Source organism: Diorhabda sublineata, chromosome 4, assembly GCF_026230105.1.
Source record: "Diorhabda sublineata isolate icDioSubl1.1 chromosome 4, icDioSubl1.1, whole genome shotgun sequence".
Classification (NCBI taxonomy): Eukaryota; Metazoa; Arthropoda; class Insecta; order Coleoptera; family Chrysomelidae; genus Diorhabda; species Diorhabda sublineata.
The window spans coordinates 35,683,004-35,701,215 of record NC_079477.1 but is presented as its reverse complement, the minus strand read 5'-3'; the positions used below and the strand labels follow the sequence as shown (position 1 = coordinate 35,701,215).

The 18,212-nt window shown below is 36.7% G+C and overlaps 1 protein-coding gene across 1 annotated transcript; it reads left to right on the top strand.

The window, feature by feature from the left end:
• Nucleotides 1–71: 71 nt before the first annotated feature.
• LOC130443117 (phosphatidylinositol 4,5-bisphosphate 3-kinase catalytic subunit beta isoform) lies at nucleotides 72–17,433 on the top strand. Its single transcript, XM_056777591.1, has 13 exons — nucleotides 72–493; nucleotides 555–1,287; nucleotides 1,800–1,990; nucleotides 2,058–2,285; nucleotides 4,678–4,883; nucleotides 6,169–6,325; nucleotides 6,423–6,799; nucleotides 9,066–9,335; nucleotides 10,444–10,632; nucleotides 12,275–12,417; nucleotides 12,485–12,636; nucleotides 16,803–16,970; nucleotides 17,052–17,433. The coding sequence occupies exons 1-13, from the start codon at nucleotides 344–346 to the stop codon at nucleotides 17,298–17,300; spliced, it is 3,213 nt and encodes a 1,070-aa protein (XP_056633569.1). The 5' UTR covers nucleotides 72–343; the 3' UTR covers nucleotides 17,301–17,433.
• Nucleotides 17,434–18,212: the final 779 nt, after the last annotated feature.

Sequence of the window (18,212 nt, the reverse complement as noted above, 5' to 3'; positions counted from 1 at the left end):
ATAATTTTAGAAATAATTTAATTTAGTTTTGACATATGTCAAAATTTTCTAGTAACTTTTCTTATTAGTATATTGTAGACGTTGTTGTTTTTATGGGTGTTATAAACGGACAGATGAAGTGACATTATTATTACCTAAATATTAAAATATTAAAACAAACGTGTATATATTCAAATATTTGTGAAAAAAAAATTTTTTCAATAAAAAATCCTCATAGAAGAGTGTAAAATGTGATTAACAACGCCGTGTTGATTCAACGGAATTGAAGTACATCGAGGAAAAAAGCTTTTCTCGTAAACAATAATTTTGGTGATAATGCGAAATTAGGAGATATTATTTCAAAATGGTTCCAATTCCATCTGAATATAGTTACGATTTTTGGGATAAAACCTCTACGGAATGCTCAATTACATTAACATGTTTATTACCTAACGGTATAATAATTTTGTTGGAAAACGTGAGTTATAATGCATCTTTCGCCGAAATCAAAGAGGTAATTATTAATTTATTATATTATAGTTGATTTAAAACGATATTTGTTATAATTATATTAGGATTTATGGGAGGAAGCTGCAAAGTTTCCCCTATTCGGTAAACTCCACGACATGTCCGTATATATTTTTACTTACATCAATTCTATGGCCGAACGGGAGAAAATCAACGACGAATCGAGGAGATTATGCGATATTCGACCAACAGGAGCTATATTAATAATTTCCGAATGTCGTGGAGAAAAATCCGACGATAGTTTAAACATTTCTATAGGGCATTTGATAGGGAAACGTCTACAAGAATTCGACGCTCTGAATAGCTCGGAAATCAACGATTTCCGTTTCAAAATGCGTCGGATGGGCGACGAAATCGCCCAACAAAGATCCAAACAATCATGGGTGGAAAGTCTGAAATATCAATTCCCGCCGCGGATTCAATCCGACAGTTTCGTTTTGGACCAAACAGTCAACGGGAACATAAAAATCGCCACCAAATTCGATCACGAATATAATTTCTACGATAAGAAGAACGAAAAGGAGATAATGCAAAGCAGTTACACTTTCAACGTTCCGGCGATAATAAAACCTAAAAAACTGTTGGAAATGTTCCTGGCTAAGAGGGCGACGACGTTGAATATCAGGAACGAACGCGTCAGCGAGTACGTTTTGAAAGTGTGCGGCCAGGACGAGTTCCTTATAGGAGATAATAGGATTATCGAATTTCAGTACGTTCAGGATTGCATTTCGAGGGGTATCACGCCGACTCTTATCACTTTACACGTCGATAAAGTACCGGGTGAGTCAAATATAGTTATTTCCTTATTTAATTCGGTTGTTTTAATAAAAAAACCGGTTTTGGTAACTTTCTATAATGTTTTACAGCATTTTTCGATATTCTGGAAAGGTTTAGAACATTTTGATTAATTCTATATTATTCTAGAACATTTTGTAATGTTCCAGATCATTTGCAAACATCTTAGAACATTTTACTTTATTCTATTTTGTTCTAGAACATTTTGTGATGTTCTTATTATTATTGCTCTGTTCTATATGGTCAAAAAACTTATTAATTTGTTCTAGATTGTCAAAAATCTTATTAATTTGTTCTAGATCATCAAAAAACTTATTAATTTGTTCTAGATAGTTTTGAAACTATTCTAGAATATTCGAATTGATTTATTAAAGATATTTTTCATAAAAAATCGACTTTCTCGCGTACAAAAAAAATAATTGTGGCAACTAAAAGTGAATATTACTTAACATACAGTGTGATACGAAAGTATAGATGTGATTTTCGATTCCTTTCAGTATTCAAAACCAACGATTACGAATGTTTGGACATATTCGAAAACCGAAAAGTCCATTCGACGTCGTTCGGTTCGACGAATACGTTGAGGAAAAAGAAGAACGGCGTTTCTTCTTGGAGCATAAACGATAATTTCGTCGTTAAAATATGTACGGTCAGTAAATTGAACTGCGATTTGAAAAAAACGTCGGAGGTAATTTTTTTTATTTATCGTCGAAAAAATCTGAACGTTAAATCGATTTTGTTGGTTCGTTTTTTAGATCGGTATCCAGGCGGGGCTTTTCCACGGCGGAAAATCGCTTTGTCAACCGAAAAAGACTATCGATTGTAGCATAAACGACAAATACGAATGCGCCATCGATACTGAATTGATTTTCGATATCGAAGTGCGCGACGTACCGAGAAGCGCCAAATTGTGTTTCGTCGTTTATGAAGTTAATAAATACGTCAAAGGAACCAGAACCAAAAAGACGAAGGATTCCAATAAGGTAAACGTTCTCGCTCGAATTTTTGCGAAAAAAAAATATCGAAAAAATATGAAAATTTAGATCTTTTTCGTTTTCCTTACGGTTTACTGTATTTCCAGATCTTCATAAAACGCATTTTGGAATGCTCCGGATCATTGTAGATCATTTTGAAACACTTTGGATCATTGTCAACCACTTTGGAAAATTCTAGGCCGTTTTTGAAACACTTTGGACAATTCCAGATTCTTTTGGACAATTCTAGATCCTTTTGGACAATTCTAGATCCTTTTGGACAATTCTAGATCGTTTTTAAAACACTTTGGACAATTTCAGATTCTTTTAGACAATTCCAGATTCTTTTGGACAATTCTAGATCCTTTTGGACAATTCTAGGTCGTTTTTGAAACACTTTGGACAATTCTAGATCCTTTTGGACAATTCTAAATCATTTTTGAAACACTTTGGACAATTCTAGATCGTTTTTGAAACACTTTGGACAATTCCAGATTCTTTTGGACAATTCTAGATCCTTTTGGACAATTATAGATCGTTTTTAAAACACTTTGGACAATTCCAGATTCTTTTGGACAATTCTAGATCGTTTTTGAAACATTTTGGACAATTCCAGATTCTTTTGGACCATTCTGGATCGTTTTTGAACCACTTTGGACAATTCTAAATCCTTTTGGACAATTCTAGATCGTTTTTAAAACACTTTTGACAATTCCAGATCCTTTTGGACAATTTTAGATCGTTTTTGAAACACTTTGGACAATTCCAGATTCTTTTGGACAATTCTAGATCCTTTTGCACAATTCTAAATCATTTTTGAAACACTTTGGACAATTCTAGATCCTTTTGGACAAATCTAGATCGTTTTTGAAACACTTTGGACAATTCTAGATCCTTTTGGACAATTCTAGATCGTTTTTGAAACACTTTGGACAATTCCAGATTCTTTTGGACAATTCTAGATCCTTTTGGACAATTCTAAATCATTTTTGAAACACTTTGGACAATTCCAGATTCTTTTGGACAATTCTAGATCCTTTTGGACAAATCTAGATCGTTTTTGAAACACTTTGGACAATTCTAGATCCTTTTGGACAATTCTAAATCATTTTTGAAACACTTTGGACAATTCCAGATACTTTTGGACAATTCTAGATCCTTTTGGACAATTCTAGATCCTTTTGGACAATTCTAGATCGTTTTTGAAACACTTTGGACAATTCCAGATGCTTTTAGATAATTCTAGATCCTTTTGGACAATTCTCGATCGTTTTTGAAACATTTTGGACAATTCCAGATTCTTTTGGACCATTCTGGATCGTTTTTGAACCACTTTGGACAATTCTAAATCGTTGTGAAACATCTTGGGCAATTCTAGAACGTTTTAGACAATTCTACGTCGTTTTGGACAATTCTAGATCATTTTTGAAACACCTTGGACAAATCTAGATCATTTTGGACAGTTTTAGATCTTTATGGACCATTCTTGATAGTTGCAAATCACCTTGGACAATTCTAGATTGTTTTATATTGTTCTAGTTTGTTGTGCAGAATTCTAGATCGTTTTGGAACAATTTGTATTGTTTTTAAAACACTTGAGATCACTCTGGATCAATCTAGATCGTTTTTGGAACACCTTGGATAATTGTAGATCATTGTGAAACAATTTGTATAATTCTATACCGTTTTGGACCATTCTAGATCATATAGGAACAATTTGGATCGTTGTAGATCGTTTTGATACAGTTAAATAATTCTGGATCGTTTTTGGATCAATTTGGATCATTCTAGATCTTTTTTGAGAGACTTTTTATCAGTCTAGATCATTTTTAGGACATTTTTCATATTTGTATATCTTTTTGAAACACTTTAGATGATTGTAGATCGTTTATGGATCGCTCTACACAATTCTAGATCATTTTTGGAACATTTTGTATCATGGTGCAACACCTTAGATCGTTTTGGATATTTCTAGATCGTTTTTGAAACACTTTTTATCAGTTTAGATTATTTTTGGAACACTTTGGATGGTTCTCGATCGTTTTCGGAACTTTTGATCTTTATAGATCATTTTTGGAACACTTTTTACCGTTATAGATCATTTTTGGAACACCTTTGATCGTTATAGATCATTTTTGGAACACCTTTGATCGTTATAGATCATTTTTGGAACACTTTTGATCGTTATAGATCATTTTTGGAACATTTCAGATCATTTTTTGAACATTTTAAATGATTGTAGATCTTTTCAGAACACATTAGATCATCCTATATCGTTGGAGGATACGAGGTCGTTCAAAAACAATTCTCCGTGATAATAGATTATTTCCGTCGATTTTTCTATATACAGTGTGTCCGTATGAACTTTTACCCATCGATAATCTAACGATTTACCTTTCAGGATAATAATTTTTCGAATAATCCGCTAGCTTGGGCGAATACGTCTGTATACGATTTCAAAGGTCAATTAAAAAGTGGCGATATGACTCTCTATATGTGGGCCTTCGCCGACGATATGAATTCCGACGATTTTTTACATCCCTTAGGTACCGTCGTTAGTAATCCGTACATCGAACACGCCACCACCCTCACCGTCAATATCAAAAGGTAATTTTCACGTCGCAATCGATTCCGTTTGTCATTTTTTTGATGGTTGACGTGTGACAAGCAACGATTAGACATCGTCAGATATCAATAATCTACAATTAATGACAGTTGACGTGCGATTTTATTTAATGACACACGTCAACTGTCAGTGAGTGCTGAAGGTCATAAAACAATGACTATTGACAGCTGACACGGGATTTGTGATACACGGCACTGCTATTATTGACAGCTAACGTGATTTTTTCATTGTCACACGTCATCTGTCGTTTATATTATGTTACTGTGCAAGAATCGCCAGATATTGTCCAAGACCCAAATACCTACCCAATATTGACAGCTGACACTTGATTTTTTCATCGGTATTGGCTGTCATTTAAAAGGTGCCAGTTTCACGAAAAAATATTTGAGTTCTACGTCACGCGTCAACTGTCAAATCACGGAACAATAAACATTGACGGCTGACACTTGATTATTTCATGATTTTTTGCGTTATACGTCACGTGTCAACTGTCAAATTGGAGAATAATGATAATTGACGGACGACACGTGATTATTTCATCATTATTTCCCTTCTACGTCCCGCGTCAACTGCCAAATCATGGAACAATAAACATTGACGGCTGACACTTGATTATTTCATGATTTTTTGCGTTATACGTCACGTGTCAACTGTCAAATTGGAGAATAATGACAATTGACGTACGAAATGTGATTCTTTCATCATTATTTCCGTTCTACGTCACGCGTCAACTGTCAAATCATAGAATTATGACAAATGACAGCTGACACTGGATTATTTCATCATTTCTTGCGTTCTACATCACTTTTCAACTGTAAAATTACAGAATTATGATCATTGACGGCCGACACGTGATTATTTCATCATTTTTTGCGTTCTACGTCACGCGTCAACTGTCAAATTATGACAATTGACGGGCGACACTTGATTATTTCCGTTACACGTCAACTGTCAAATCATAGAATTATGACAATTGACGGCCAACTCGTGATTACTTGATTATTTTTTGCGTACTACGTCACGCGACACGTGATTATTTCATCATTATTTCCATTCTACGTCACGCGTCAAGTGTCAAATCACAGAATTATGACAATTGATGATCGACACGCGATCGTTTCATGATTTTTTGCGTTCTACGTCACGCATCAGTTGTCAAATCGCAAAATAGTGACAATTGACAGGTGACAAGTGACGTTTTACGCTACCCAAGTCGATGTAATGCTTTCTTCGGACAATTTCATCTGCGTTTTTTCAATATTTCAGTTACGCCAACGATCAGACGGTCGTTTTCCCTTCGGTCGAATCGATTATCAAAAACGTGGATCTCAAAGATTCCGACAAAGAAATCGAACGAATCGACGAAGCGGCATTCAAAAAACTCCTCTACGAAACCGACAATTTGTACGAGGCGCACGATCAGGTGAAAAAAAAAATGAATGAACGAACGAATGAATGAATGAATGAAAATCGTGTATCGATCGACGTTTTTAACTTTCGTTCGGTGTTTTCTTCGGCAGGATCGCAAGAAAATATGGGCGTTGAAGAATCATTGGCGTCGCATCGAACCGGAAGTGCTGCCGAAATTGTTGTACTGCATCGATTGGGATAAGCGCGAAGAGGTCAGCGAGGTGTTCGCCATGTTGAAAGTTTGGCCGAAACTGTCGGTGGAAAAGGCTTTGGAATTGTTGGATTACGCTTACGCCGATCAGGAATTGAGGAAATTCGCCGTCGAATGTCTGTACGACGTCAGCGACGAGGAGATCCTGTTGTATCTGTTGCAATTGGTGCAGGCGTTGAAGCACGAACTCTATTTGGATTGCGATTTGGTTAATTTTTTGTTGAGGAGGGCGTTGAGCAATCAACAGATCGGTCACTATTTGTTTTGGCATCTCAGGTAAGTCGGCGATAAAAAAATTTCGTTCGGACTATTTTTTTAAATCGTTTCGTTTCGATAGTTTCATTCACTTCCAGATCGTTCTGGATCATTTTACAAGCATTTTATTTCATTCCATATTATTTGGAACACCTTCGAACAATCCGGGTAGATTTAGAAGTGTTTTATCCAGTTCCAGATCGTTCTGGAACACTTTACGTTCTTCTGGATCATTTTACAAGCATTTCATTCACTTCCAGATCGTTCTAGAACACTTTACATCCGTCAGCATCGTTTAAGAAACATTTTATTCACTTCCAACTAGTTCTGGAAAACTTTACGTCCTTCTGGATCATTTTACGTCCTTCTGGATCATTTTACAAGCATTTCATTCACTTCCACATCGTTCTAAAACACTTTACATCCGTCAGCATCGTTTAAGAAACATTTTATTCACTTCCAACTAGGTCTGGAACACTTTACGTCCTTCTGGATCATTTTACGTCCTTCTGGATCATTTTACAAGCATTTCATTCACTTCCACATCGTTCTAAAACACTTTACATCCGTCTCAGTATCGTTTAAGAAACATTTTATTCACTTACAACTAGTTCTGGAACACTTTACGTCCTTCTGGATCATTTTACGTCCGTCTCGATCATTTTACAATCATTTTATTCCATTTCAGACCGCTATAGAACATTTTACATCCGGTTGCTTCGATTTAGAAGTATTTTATTTACTTCCAGATCGTTCTGGATCATTTTACAAGCATTTTATTTCATTCCATATTATTTGGAACACCTTCGAACAATCCGGGTAGATTTAGAAGTGTTTTATCCAGTTCCAGATCGTTCTGGAACACTTTACGTTCTTCTGGATCATTTTACAAGCATTTCATTTACTTCCACATCGTTCTAGAACACTTTACATCCGTCAGCATCGTTTTAAAAACATTTTATTCACTTCCAAATAGTTCTGGAACACTTTTCGTCCTTCTGGATCATTTTACAAGCATTTCATTCACTTCCAGATCGTTCTAGAACACTTTACATCCGTCAGTATCGTTTTAGAAGTATTTTATTCACTTCTAAATATTTCTGGAACACTTTACGTCCTTCTTGATCATTTTACGTCCTTCTGGATCATTTTACAAGCATTTCATTCACTTCCACATCGTTCTAGAACACTTTACATCCGTCTCAGTATCGTTTTAGAAGCATTTTATTCACTTCCAAATAGTTCTGGAACACTTTACGTCCTTCTCGATAATTTTCCAAGCATTTTATTTACTTCCAAATCGTTATGGAGCATTTTACAAGCATTTTATTCACTTTCAGATCGTTCTGGATCATTTTACAAGCATTTCATTCACTTCCAAATAGTTCTGGAACACTTCACGTCCTTCTGGATCATTTTACAAGCATTTTATTCAATTTCAGATCGCTCTAGAACACTTTACATCCTGTTGCTTCGTTTTAGAAGCATTTAATTTACTTCCAAAACGATATGGAGCATTTTACAAGCATTTTATTCACTTTCATATCGTTCTGGATCATTTTACAAGCATTTTATTCCATTTCAGATCGTTCTAGAACAGTTTAATTTCTTCTGGATCATTTTACAAGCATTTCATTCACTTCCAGATCGTTCTGGATCATTTTTCAAGCATTTTATTTCATTCCATTTTATTTGGAATACCTTTGAACAATCTGGGTCGATTTATAAACGTTTTATCCAGTTCCAGATCGTTCTGGAACACTTTACGTCCTTCTCGATCATTTTCCAAGCATTTTATTCCATTTCAGATCGTTCTAGATCACTTTACGTCGTGTTGCTTCGTTTTAGAAGCACTTTATTCACTTCCAAGTCAATTAGAAACACTTTACATTCTTCTGAACCGTTTAACAAGCATTGTATTAACTTTCAAACTGTTCTGGAGCATTTTATTTCTTTCTATATCATGCTGGAACACTTTCGAACGTTTTGGGTCGATTGACAACTAATTTATTCATTTCCAGATAGTTCTGGATCATTTTAGATCCTTCTGGAACTTTTAACAAGCATTTTACTCACTTCCAAATCGTTCTGGATTATTTTAGATCCTCCTGCATCGTTTTCCAATCATTTTTCTCGTTCCAAATAGTTTCGGAACACTCTAGAACCTTGCAGATTGTTAAGGCATCGCGTCTTTTGACTGTTCATTCTTTTTTTTCCTTTTTCATAGTATAAACGTTCATTTCTTCTTCTTTTTTTCTATGTTTTCTTTTTTTTTTTCAATTTTTAGATCGGAAATGTCCGTACCGGCTGTATCGGTTCGCTTCGGCCTTATATTAGAGGCTTACTGCAGAGGTACCCAAGAACATATAGTTATATTACAAAAACAATTGGAGTGCCTCGACAAATTGAAAATTTGCAGCGAATTAGTCAGACAGAGTAAGGATAAGGAAAAGGCGAAGGCTGCCCTTAAGGAATATCTCAGCGAATCTATAGCAGAAATGGCCATAAACAATACGAGGAGTCCTTTGAATCCGATGTACAGATGCACGAGGATAAAGTGAGTAATATTTTACGTCATTTTGGATTGCTTTGGAACACTTTGGGATCCTCCTAGGCTGTTTCGGACCACCTCGGATACTTCTGGGTCGTTTTGGAGAAAGTTATGCTGTTTTAGATCTTTTTGGTACACTTTGGGATCCTCCTAGGCTGTTTTGGAACATCTCGGATACTTCTGGGTCTTTTGGAACACCTCTGATACTTCTGGGTCGTTTTGGAGCAATTTACGTCACCCTAGGTCGTTTCGGAACATTTTATGATCCTTCTTGCGTGTTTTGGAACACCTTGCATTCTTCTGGATCCATTTGCAATATTCTACATTATTCTAAATCGTTTCGGATCGTTGGTGAACCTTCTAGAATGTTTTGGAACACTTTGGTATCCTCCTAGGCTGCTTTGGAACACTTTGGATTCTTCTCAGTCGTTTTGGAACACTTTGGATTCTTCTCAGTCGTTTTGGAACATTCTAGATCATTTTGGAGCAATTTACATCATCCTAGGTCGCTTCGGAACACTTTATGATCCTTCTTGGGTGTTTTGGAACACCTTGGATTCTTCTGGATCGTTTTGGAACATTCCACATAATTCTAGATTGTTTTGCAATACTCTACATTATTCTATATCGTTTTGGATCGTTGGTGAACCTTCTAGGGTGTTTTGGAACACTTTGGGATCCTTCTAGGCTGTTTTGGAACACCTTGGATTCTTCTGAGTCGTTTTTGAACATTCTACATCATTCTAGATCGTTTTGGAACATTTTGGGATCCTTCTAGGCTGTTTTGGAACACCTTGGATTATTCTGAGTCGTTTTGGAACAACCTACATTATTCCAGATCGTGTTGGAACCCTTCTGGGAAGTTTTGGTACACTTTGGGTCCTTCTGAGACTTTTTGGAACCCTTAGGGGTCCTTCTAGATCGTTTTGGAAAATTCAAAATCCTTCCGTATTGTTTTGGCAACGCTTGGAATATTTTTGGGTCATTTTGGAACGCCTTCGACCCCATTTGGACCATTCTGGAACGCTTTAGTTCCTTTTTGAGGTCATTTTGGATGCTTGGGATCCTTTTTAGGAACTGAATTTATTTTGATTGCTCTAGATCGTAATTTCAGGTTGGAAAAGTGCAGGGTGATGGATAGTAAGATGCGACCCCTTTGGATAGTATTCGAAAATTCTGACGCTTACGGCGAAGACGTGTACATCATATTTAAAAACGGCGATGATCTACGACAAGACATGCTCACTTTACAGATGATAAAATTAATGGACAAATTGTGGAAAAAAGAAAACTTGGATCTGAGGTAAGTTTATTCGTTCGTTCTACATCGTGGTGTGGCGTTCAAAACAAATTCTAGATCTCTTTAAAACTTTCTAGATCGTTTTTGGAACATTTTAGAACAATTCTTTTTGGAACACCTTAGATCATTTTTGGAACATTTTAGATCACCAGTTTTGAAACACCTTAGATCGTTTTTGGAACATTTGGGATAATCATCATTTTTGGATCGTTCCAGATCAATTTTGAGACAATTTATAGATCATTTTTGAAACATTTTAGATCTATTTTGGAACATTTTGCATAATTTTAGACCTTTTTGGAACGTTCTAAGTCATCTAATCATTTTTAAAATCCCTTAGATCATTAGTGAAACACCTTTTAAATTTTTTAAACGTCCAAGATAAATTTTGGAACGTTCTATATAATTTTAGATCATTTTGGAAACATTTTAGGCACATTTTTTATCACTTTTGGAATATTTGGGATCATTTTCCAGTATATAGATAATTTTTGGAATGGTTGGGATCATTTTTTCACCATTTAGATCATTTTTGAAATATTTGGTATCATTTTCCCATATTTAAATCATCTTTGAAATCTTTGGGATCGTTTTTTTAACTTTTGGTCATTTATCAACATTTAGATCATATTTGGGATACTTCTTGATCGTTTTTGGAACATTTGGGATCGTATTGTCAAAATTAGATAATTCTTGGAATATATGGGATCATTTTTGAAACATTTGGGATCGCATTGTTAACATTAGATAATTTTTGGAACATTTGCGATCATTTTTTCAACATTTTAGATCATTCTTGATCATTTTTGGAACACCTTATATCATTTTTCAAAAGTTCTAGATAAATTTTGGAACGTTTCAGAAGTTTTTGGAACCCACCAGATCATTTTTTCAACATTTTAGATCATTTTCGGTACATTTTGGATCATTCTTGATAATTTTTAGAACATTTGGGATCATTTTTCCAACATTCAGATCATTCTTGATCAATTTGGAACATTTGGGATCATTCTTGATCAATTTGGAACATTTGGGATCATTCTTGATAATTTTTAGAACATTTGGGATCATTTTTCCAACATTTAGATCATTCTTGATCAATTTGGAACATTTGGGATCATTCTTGACAATTTTTAGAACATTTGGGATCATTTTTCCAACATTTAGATCATTCTTGATCAATTTGGAACATTTTGGATCATTCTTGATAATTTTTGGAACATTTGGGATCATTTTTCCAACATTTAGATCATTCTTGATCAATTTGGAACATTTTGGATCATTCTTGATTATTTTTGGAACATTTGGGATCATTTTTCCAACATTTAGATCATTCTTGATCAATTTGGAACATTTTGGATCATTCTTGATTATTTTTGGAACATTTGGGATCATTTTTCCAACATTTAGATCATTCTTGATCAATTTGGAACATTTTGGATCATTCTTGATTATTTTTGGAACATTTGGGATCATTTTTCCAACATTTAGATCATTCTTGATCAATTTGGAACATTTGGGATCATTCTTGATAATTTTTGGAACATTTGGGATCATTTTTCCAACATTTAGATCATTCTTGATAAATTTTTCGAACATTTAGATCGTTTCTGAAACATTTCGGATGATCGTAGATCGTTTTCAGGATGAATCCTTACGGTTGCATATCTTTAGAAAACCGCGTCGGTATGATCGAAGTTGTACTCAACGCCGAAACCATAGCGAACATACAAAAAGAAAAGGGAATGTTTACGGCTACCGCCGCATTCAGGAAAGGACCGATTTTAGGTAAAACTATCGATTATCGAATCGATCGATTTCCAATTTCTTTTGTTTTGTTCTCTTTTCTTTCCAGCATGGTTGAAAGATCACAATCCTTCGGAGAACGCACTCAACAAAGCTGTTACCGAATTTACTTTATCCTGCGCAGGTTATTGCGTTGCCACTTACGTTTTGGGTATCGCGGATCGACATTCCGATAATATTATGGTCAAACAGAACGGACAGGTGAATATAAATAAATATGGATCAATTAACGTTTTTTTTACTGTTTCAGCACGTTTGGGATCATTCTAGAACGTTTCGGAACGCTTGAGATCGTTTTAGGGCGTTTGGGATCGTTTTAGAACGCTTGGGATCGTTTTAGAGCGCTTGGGTTTCGTTTTAGAACGCTTGGGATCGTTTTGGAGCGCTTGGGTTTCGTTTTAGAACGCTTGGGATCGTTTTGGGGCGATTGGGATCGTTTTAGAACGCTTGGGATCGTTTTAGAGCGCTTGGGTTTCGTTTTAGAACGCTTGGGATCGTTTTGGAGCGCTTGGGTTTCGTTTTAGAACGCTTGGGATCGTTTTGGAACGCTTGGAATCGTTTTAGGGCGTTTGGGATCGTTTTTGAACGCTTGGGATCGTTTTAGAACGCTTGGGATCATTTTGGAGCGCTTGGGTTTCGTTTTAGAAAGCTTGGGATCGTTTTAGAAAGCATGGGATCGTTTTGGGGCGATTGGGATCGTTTTGGAACGCTTGGAATCGTTTTAGGGCGTTTGGAATCGTTTTAGAACGCTTGGGATCGTTTTAGAACGCTTGGGATCATTTTGGAGCGCTTGGGTTTCGTTTTAGAAAACTTGGGATCGTTTTGGGGCGTTTGGGATCGTTTTAGAACGCTTGGGATCGTTTTGGAGCGCTTGGGTTTCGTTTTAGAACGCTTGGGATCATTTTGGGGCGATTGGGATCGTTTTAGAACGCTTGGGATCGTTTTAGAGCGCTTGGGTTTCGTTTTAGAACGCTTGGGTTCCTTTTGGAGCGCTTGGGTTTCGTTTTAGAACGCTTGGGATCGTTTTGGAACGCTTGGAATCGTTTTAGGGCGTTTGGGATCGTTTTAGAACGCTTGGGATCGTTTTAGAACGCTTGGGATCATTTTGGAGCGCTTGGGTTTCGTTTTAGAAAGCTTGGGATCGTTTTGGGGCGATTGGGATCGTTTTGGAACGCTTGGAATCGTTTTAGGGCGTTTGGAATCGTTTTAGAACGCTTGGGATCGTTTTAGAACGCTTGGGATCATTTTGGAGCGCTTGGGTTTCGTTTTAGAAAGCTTGGGATCGTTTTAGAAAGCTTGTGATCGTTTTGGGGCGATTGGGATCGTTTTGGAACGCTTGGGATCGTTTTAGAGCGCTTGGGTTTCGTTTTAGAACGCTTGGGATCGTTTTGGAGCACTTGGGTTTCGTTTTAGAACGCTTGGGATCGTTTTGGAACGCTTGGAATCGTTTTAGGGCGTTTGGGATCGTTTTAGAACGCTTGGGATCATTTTGGAGCGCTTGGGTTTCGTTTTAGAAAGCTTGGGATCGTTTTAGAAAGCTTGGGATCGTTTTAGAAAGCTTGGGATCGTTTTGGGGCGATAGGGATCGTTTTGGAACGCTTGGGATCGTTTTAGAGCGCTTGGGATCGTTTTAGAGCGCTTGGGATCGTTTTGGAGCGCTTGGGTTTCGTTTTAGAAAGCTTGGGATCGTTTTAGAAAGCTTGGGATCGTTTTGGGGCGATTGGGATCGTTTTGGAACGCTTGTAATCGTTTTAGGGCGTTTGGAATCGTTTTAGAACGCTTGGGATCGTTTTAGAACGCTTGGGATCGTTTTAGAACGCTTGGGATCATTTTGGAGCGCTTGGGTTTCGTTTTAGAAAGCTTGGGATCGTTTTAGAAAGCTTGGGATCGTTTTGGGGCGATTGGGATCGTTTTGGAACGCTTGGGATCGTTTTAGAGCGCTTGGGTTTCGTTTTAGAACGCTTGGGATCGTTTTGGAGCACTTGGGTTTCGTTTTAGAACGCTTGGGATCGTTTTGGAACGCTTGGAATCGTTTTAGGGCGTTTGGGATCGTTTTAGAACGCTTGGGATCATTTTGGAGCGCTTGGGTTTCGTTTTAGAAAGCTTGGGATCGTTTTAGAAAGCTTGGGATCGTTTTGGGGCGATAGGGATCGTTTTGGAATGCTTGGGATCGTTTTAGAGCGCTTGGGTTACGTTTTAGAACGCTTGGGATCGTTTTGGAGCGCTTGGGTTCCGTTTTAGAACGCTTAGGATCGTTTTGGAACGCTTGGAATCGTTTTAGGGCGTTTGGGATCGTTTTAGAACGCTTGGGATCATTTTGGAGCGCTTGGGTTTCGTTTTAGAAAGCTTGGGATCGTTTTAGAAAGCTTGGGATCGTTTTGGGGCGATAGGGATCGTTTTGGAACGCTTGGGATCGTTTTAGAGCGCTTGGGTTTCGTTTTAGAACGCTTGGGATCGTTTTGGAGCGCTTGGGTTTCGTTTTAGAACGCTTAGGATCGTTTTGGAACGCTTGGAATCGTTTTAGGGCGTTTGGGATCGTTTTAGAACGCTTGGGATCGTTTTAGAACGCTTGGGATCATTTTGGAGCGCTTGGGTTTCGTTTTAGAAAGCTTGGGATCGTTTTAGAAAGCTTGGGATCGTTTTGGGGCGATAGGGATCGTTTTGGAACGCTTGGGATCGTTTTAGAGCGCTTGGGTTTCGTTTTAGAACGCTTGGGATCGTTTTGGAGCGCTTGGGTTTCGTTTTAGAACGCTTAGGATCGTTTTGGAACGCTTGGAATCGTTTTAGGGCGTTTGGGATCGTTTTAGAACGCTTGGGATCGTTTTAGAACGCTTGGTATCATTCTGGATTGTTTTAGAACGCTTGGGATCGTTTTGGGGCGCTTGGGTTTCGTTTTAGAACGTTTGGGTTTCGTTTTAGGGCGATTGGGATCGTTTTGGAGTGCATGGAATCGTTTTAGGACGCTCGCGATCATTTGGGACGCTCAGGATCTCTCTGGATCGTTTCGGAACGCTTGGGATCGTTTGAGGGCGCTTGGGAAGATTATGGATCGTTTAAGACGCTTGGGATCGTTCTGGATTGTTTTAGAATGCTTGGGATCGTTATAGCTCGTTTTGGGGGATTTGGAATTTTTCTACAATGTTTTTGGATCATTTGGGATCTTTTCCGACAATGTTTGAATTATTTGGGACCTTTTCCGATCGTGTTTGTATCAATTGGGACTTGTTTTGATCTTCTTGGGATACCTTTAGATTTTTATTGAACGTCTTCGGAACATTTTGGATCATTCTAGAGTATTTTAATATAATTGGGGTCCTTCTAGCGGGTTTTAGATCGTTTTAGGACACTTGGAATGATAATTGTTCGTTTTGGAACCACTTGGGATCGTTTTAGAGGACTTGGCATCATTCTGAATTGTTTAGAGCGCTTCGGATCGTTTTGGCGATTTGGGATTCTAATATAATGATTTTGCATCATTTGGGATCTTTTCCGATCGAGTTTGGATCAATGAGGACTTCTTCTGAACATTTTCGATCAGTCTAAATAATTTTAGAATGGTTGGGATCGTTCAAGATCATTTTTGAGATATTGGGTACCATTCCAGAGCCATTTAGGGTAATTGGGATCATACTATAGCGGTTTTAGGCAGTCGGGATAATTGTAGATCGTTTTTAGAACACTTGAGATGATTTCAGATCGTTTGTAATCATTCTAGAACGGTTTAGGTCGATAGAGGATCATCATAGAGCGGTTTAGGCAATTGGGATCAATATATAGCGGTTTTGGATAGTCGGTATCATTCTAGATCGCTTTTAGGGTACTTGGGATCATTCTAGAAGCGTCTGGCTCTATTGGGATAATTCTAGAGTGTTTGTGGGACATTTGGGGTAATTCCAGTGTGGATTAGGGCAATTGGGATCGTACTATAGCGGTTCTGGGCGGTTGGGATCATTCTTGATCGTTTTTGTGACCCAATTTATCAATTTGGAACATTCTAGAACATTGTAGAAACATCTAGATCGTTTCTTGAACTATATACGTCAATTTATATCGTTCTGGTACTCTTTCACGTTATTCTAGATCGTTTTAGACCATCTTAGATACTTTTAAGTCGTTTGAGATTGTTTCGTACCATTCTAGAGCGTTTTAGAAACATTTTACTTCATTATAATTCATTTTTGAAACAAATCCGAGCATTCTAGTTCGTTTTTGAAATATTTGGGATCATGTTGAGTCGTTTTAGTGACCTAATTCATCAATCTGGAACATTCTAGAACATTGTAGAAACTTCTAGATCGTTTTACGTCGTTATTTATCGTTTTTATTGTGGAAATTTCTAAATTTTGAAAATTCTTTTCGATCTGCAGGTTTTTCACGTGGATTTCGGACACATCCTCGGCCATTTCAAAGAAAAATTCGGTTTCAAAAGAGAACGAGTACCATTCGTATTGACCCACGATTTCGTCTACGTAATCAACAAAGGACAAAACACTAAATCGTTGGAATTTAAAATATTCCAAGAATGTTGCGAAAAGGTACGTTCTATCATCGACGCCCCCTCGAAACCTGCTAATTTATTTTGTGTTTTTTAATTTTTTTTTTTTTGTTTTTTTAAGGCTTTCATGGTGCTCCGCAAACACGGCAACCTCTTCATATCCCTATTCGCCATGATGATATCGACCGGTTTACCGGAATTGAGTTCCGAAAAGGATCTCAATTATCTAAGGGACACTTTGGTATTGAAAATGTCCGACGACGAGGCCCTTAAACATTTCAGATCGAAATTCGACGAGGCCTTGTCGAATTCGTGGAAGACCAGCGTCAATTGGGCCACTCACAACATCGCCAAAAATAATCGGGCGTGAAACAAAATAAAAAAATTAAAAAATTAAAAAAAGAAAAAAAGTGCCAATATTTTAATAGTTCGACTATTTATACTAAGTACGATGATACGAATAATTATGGAAAAATTTGTAAATAAATTTTGTCGATGTTCGATTTTTTTGTTTTATTTTTCGACCTAAATACAATTCGTTTCTACGGCGGGCAGTGTATAACGAATTTTCTTTTTTTTTTTAATAATCAATTCGAAAAATGTTGGATTTTACGACCGCGAGCAGTGTATAACGCATTTTCATTTTTTCCGAAAATTCGTTTCGAAAAATATTCGATTTTACTACGGCGGGCAGTGTATAACGCATTTTCATCTTTTTTCTCAAAAAATCGATTTAAAATGAGGGATTTTACAAAGGCTGGCAGTGTGAAACGCATTTTCATTTTTTTCCAAAAATTAAACTCGAAAAATTACCGTTTTAAAGTCGGCGAGCAGTGTATAACGAATTTTCCATTTTTCCGTAAATTCGATTCGAAAAATGTTCGATTTTACGACGGCGGGCAGTGTACAACTCATAACCGTGTATATTCATTTTTAAATACAATTCTTTGTGTAGGGACAGTATATAACAAATTTTATGCTTATTCAGTTTGAAAAATAATGGGTTTTACAACGGGCAGTATATATTCACTTTTAAATACAATTATTTTTGTGACTGACAGTATATAACAAATTTCAAATTTATCATCCTACTTCTAATCATTTCGAAAAATATAATATAAAATTAGGCAGTGCATACCAAATTTTGGAATATAAATTTTATGACGGGCAGTTTATAACAAATTCTTCACTGATTAAGCAAATTGGCATTCTTCTTTCTTATCAATTTTCGATTATTTTCTTAATACCCATTAATCCATTAACAAATACAAAGATTGTTGTC

What these genes read in the sequence shown, in the direction of transcription:
- LOC130443117 (XM_056777591.1), top strand. Translation starts at nt 344, where the DNA reads ATGGTTCCAATTCCATCTGAATATAGTTACGATTTTTGGGATAAAACC. An exon ending in CTTTCGCCGAAATCAAAGAG is followed by an intron (nt 494 to 554) that starts GTAATTATTAAT and finishes TAATTATATTAG; the next exon opens with GATTTATGGGAGGAAGCTGC. An exon ending in AGACGAAGGATTCCAATAAG is followed by an intron (nt 2,286 to 4,677) that starts GTAAACGTTCTC and finishes TTTACCTTTCAG; the next exon opens with GATAATAATTTTTCGAATAA.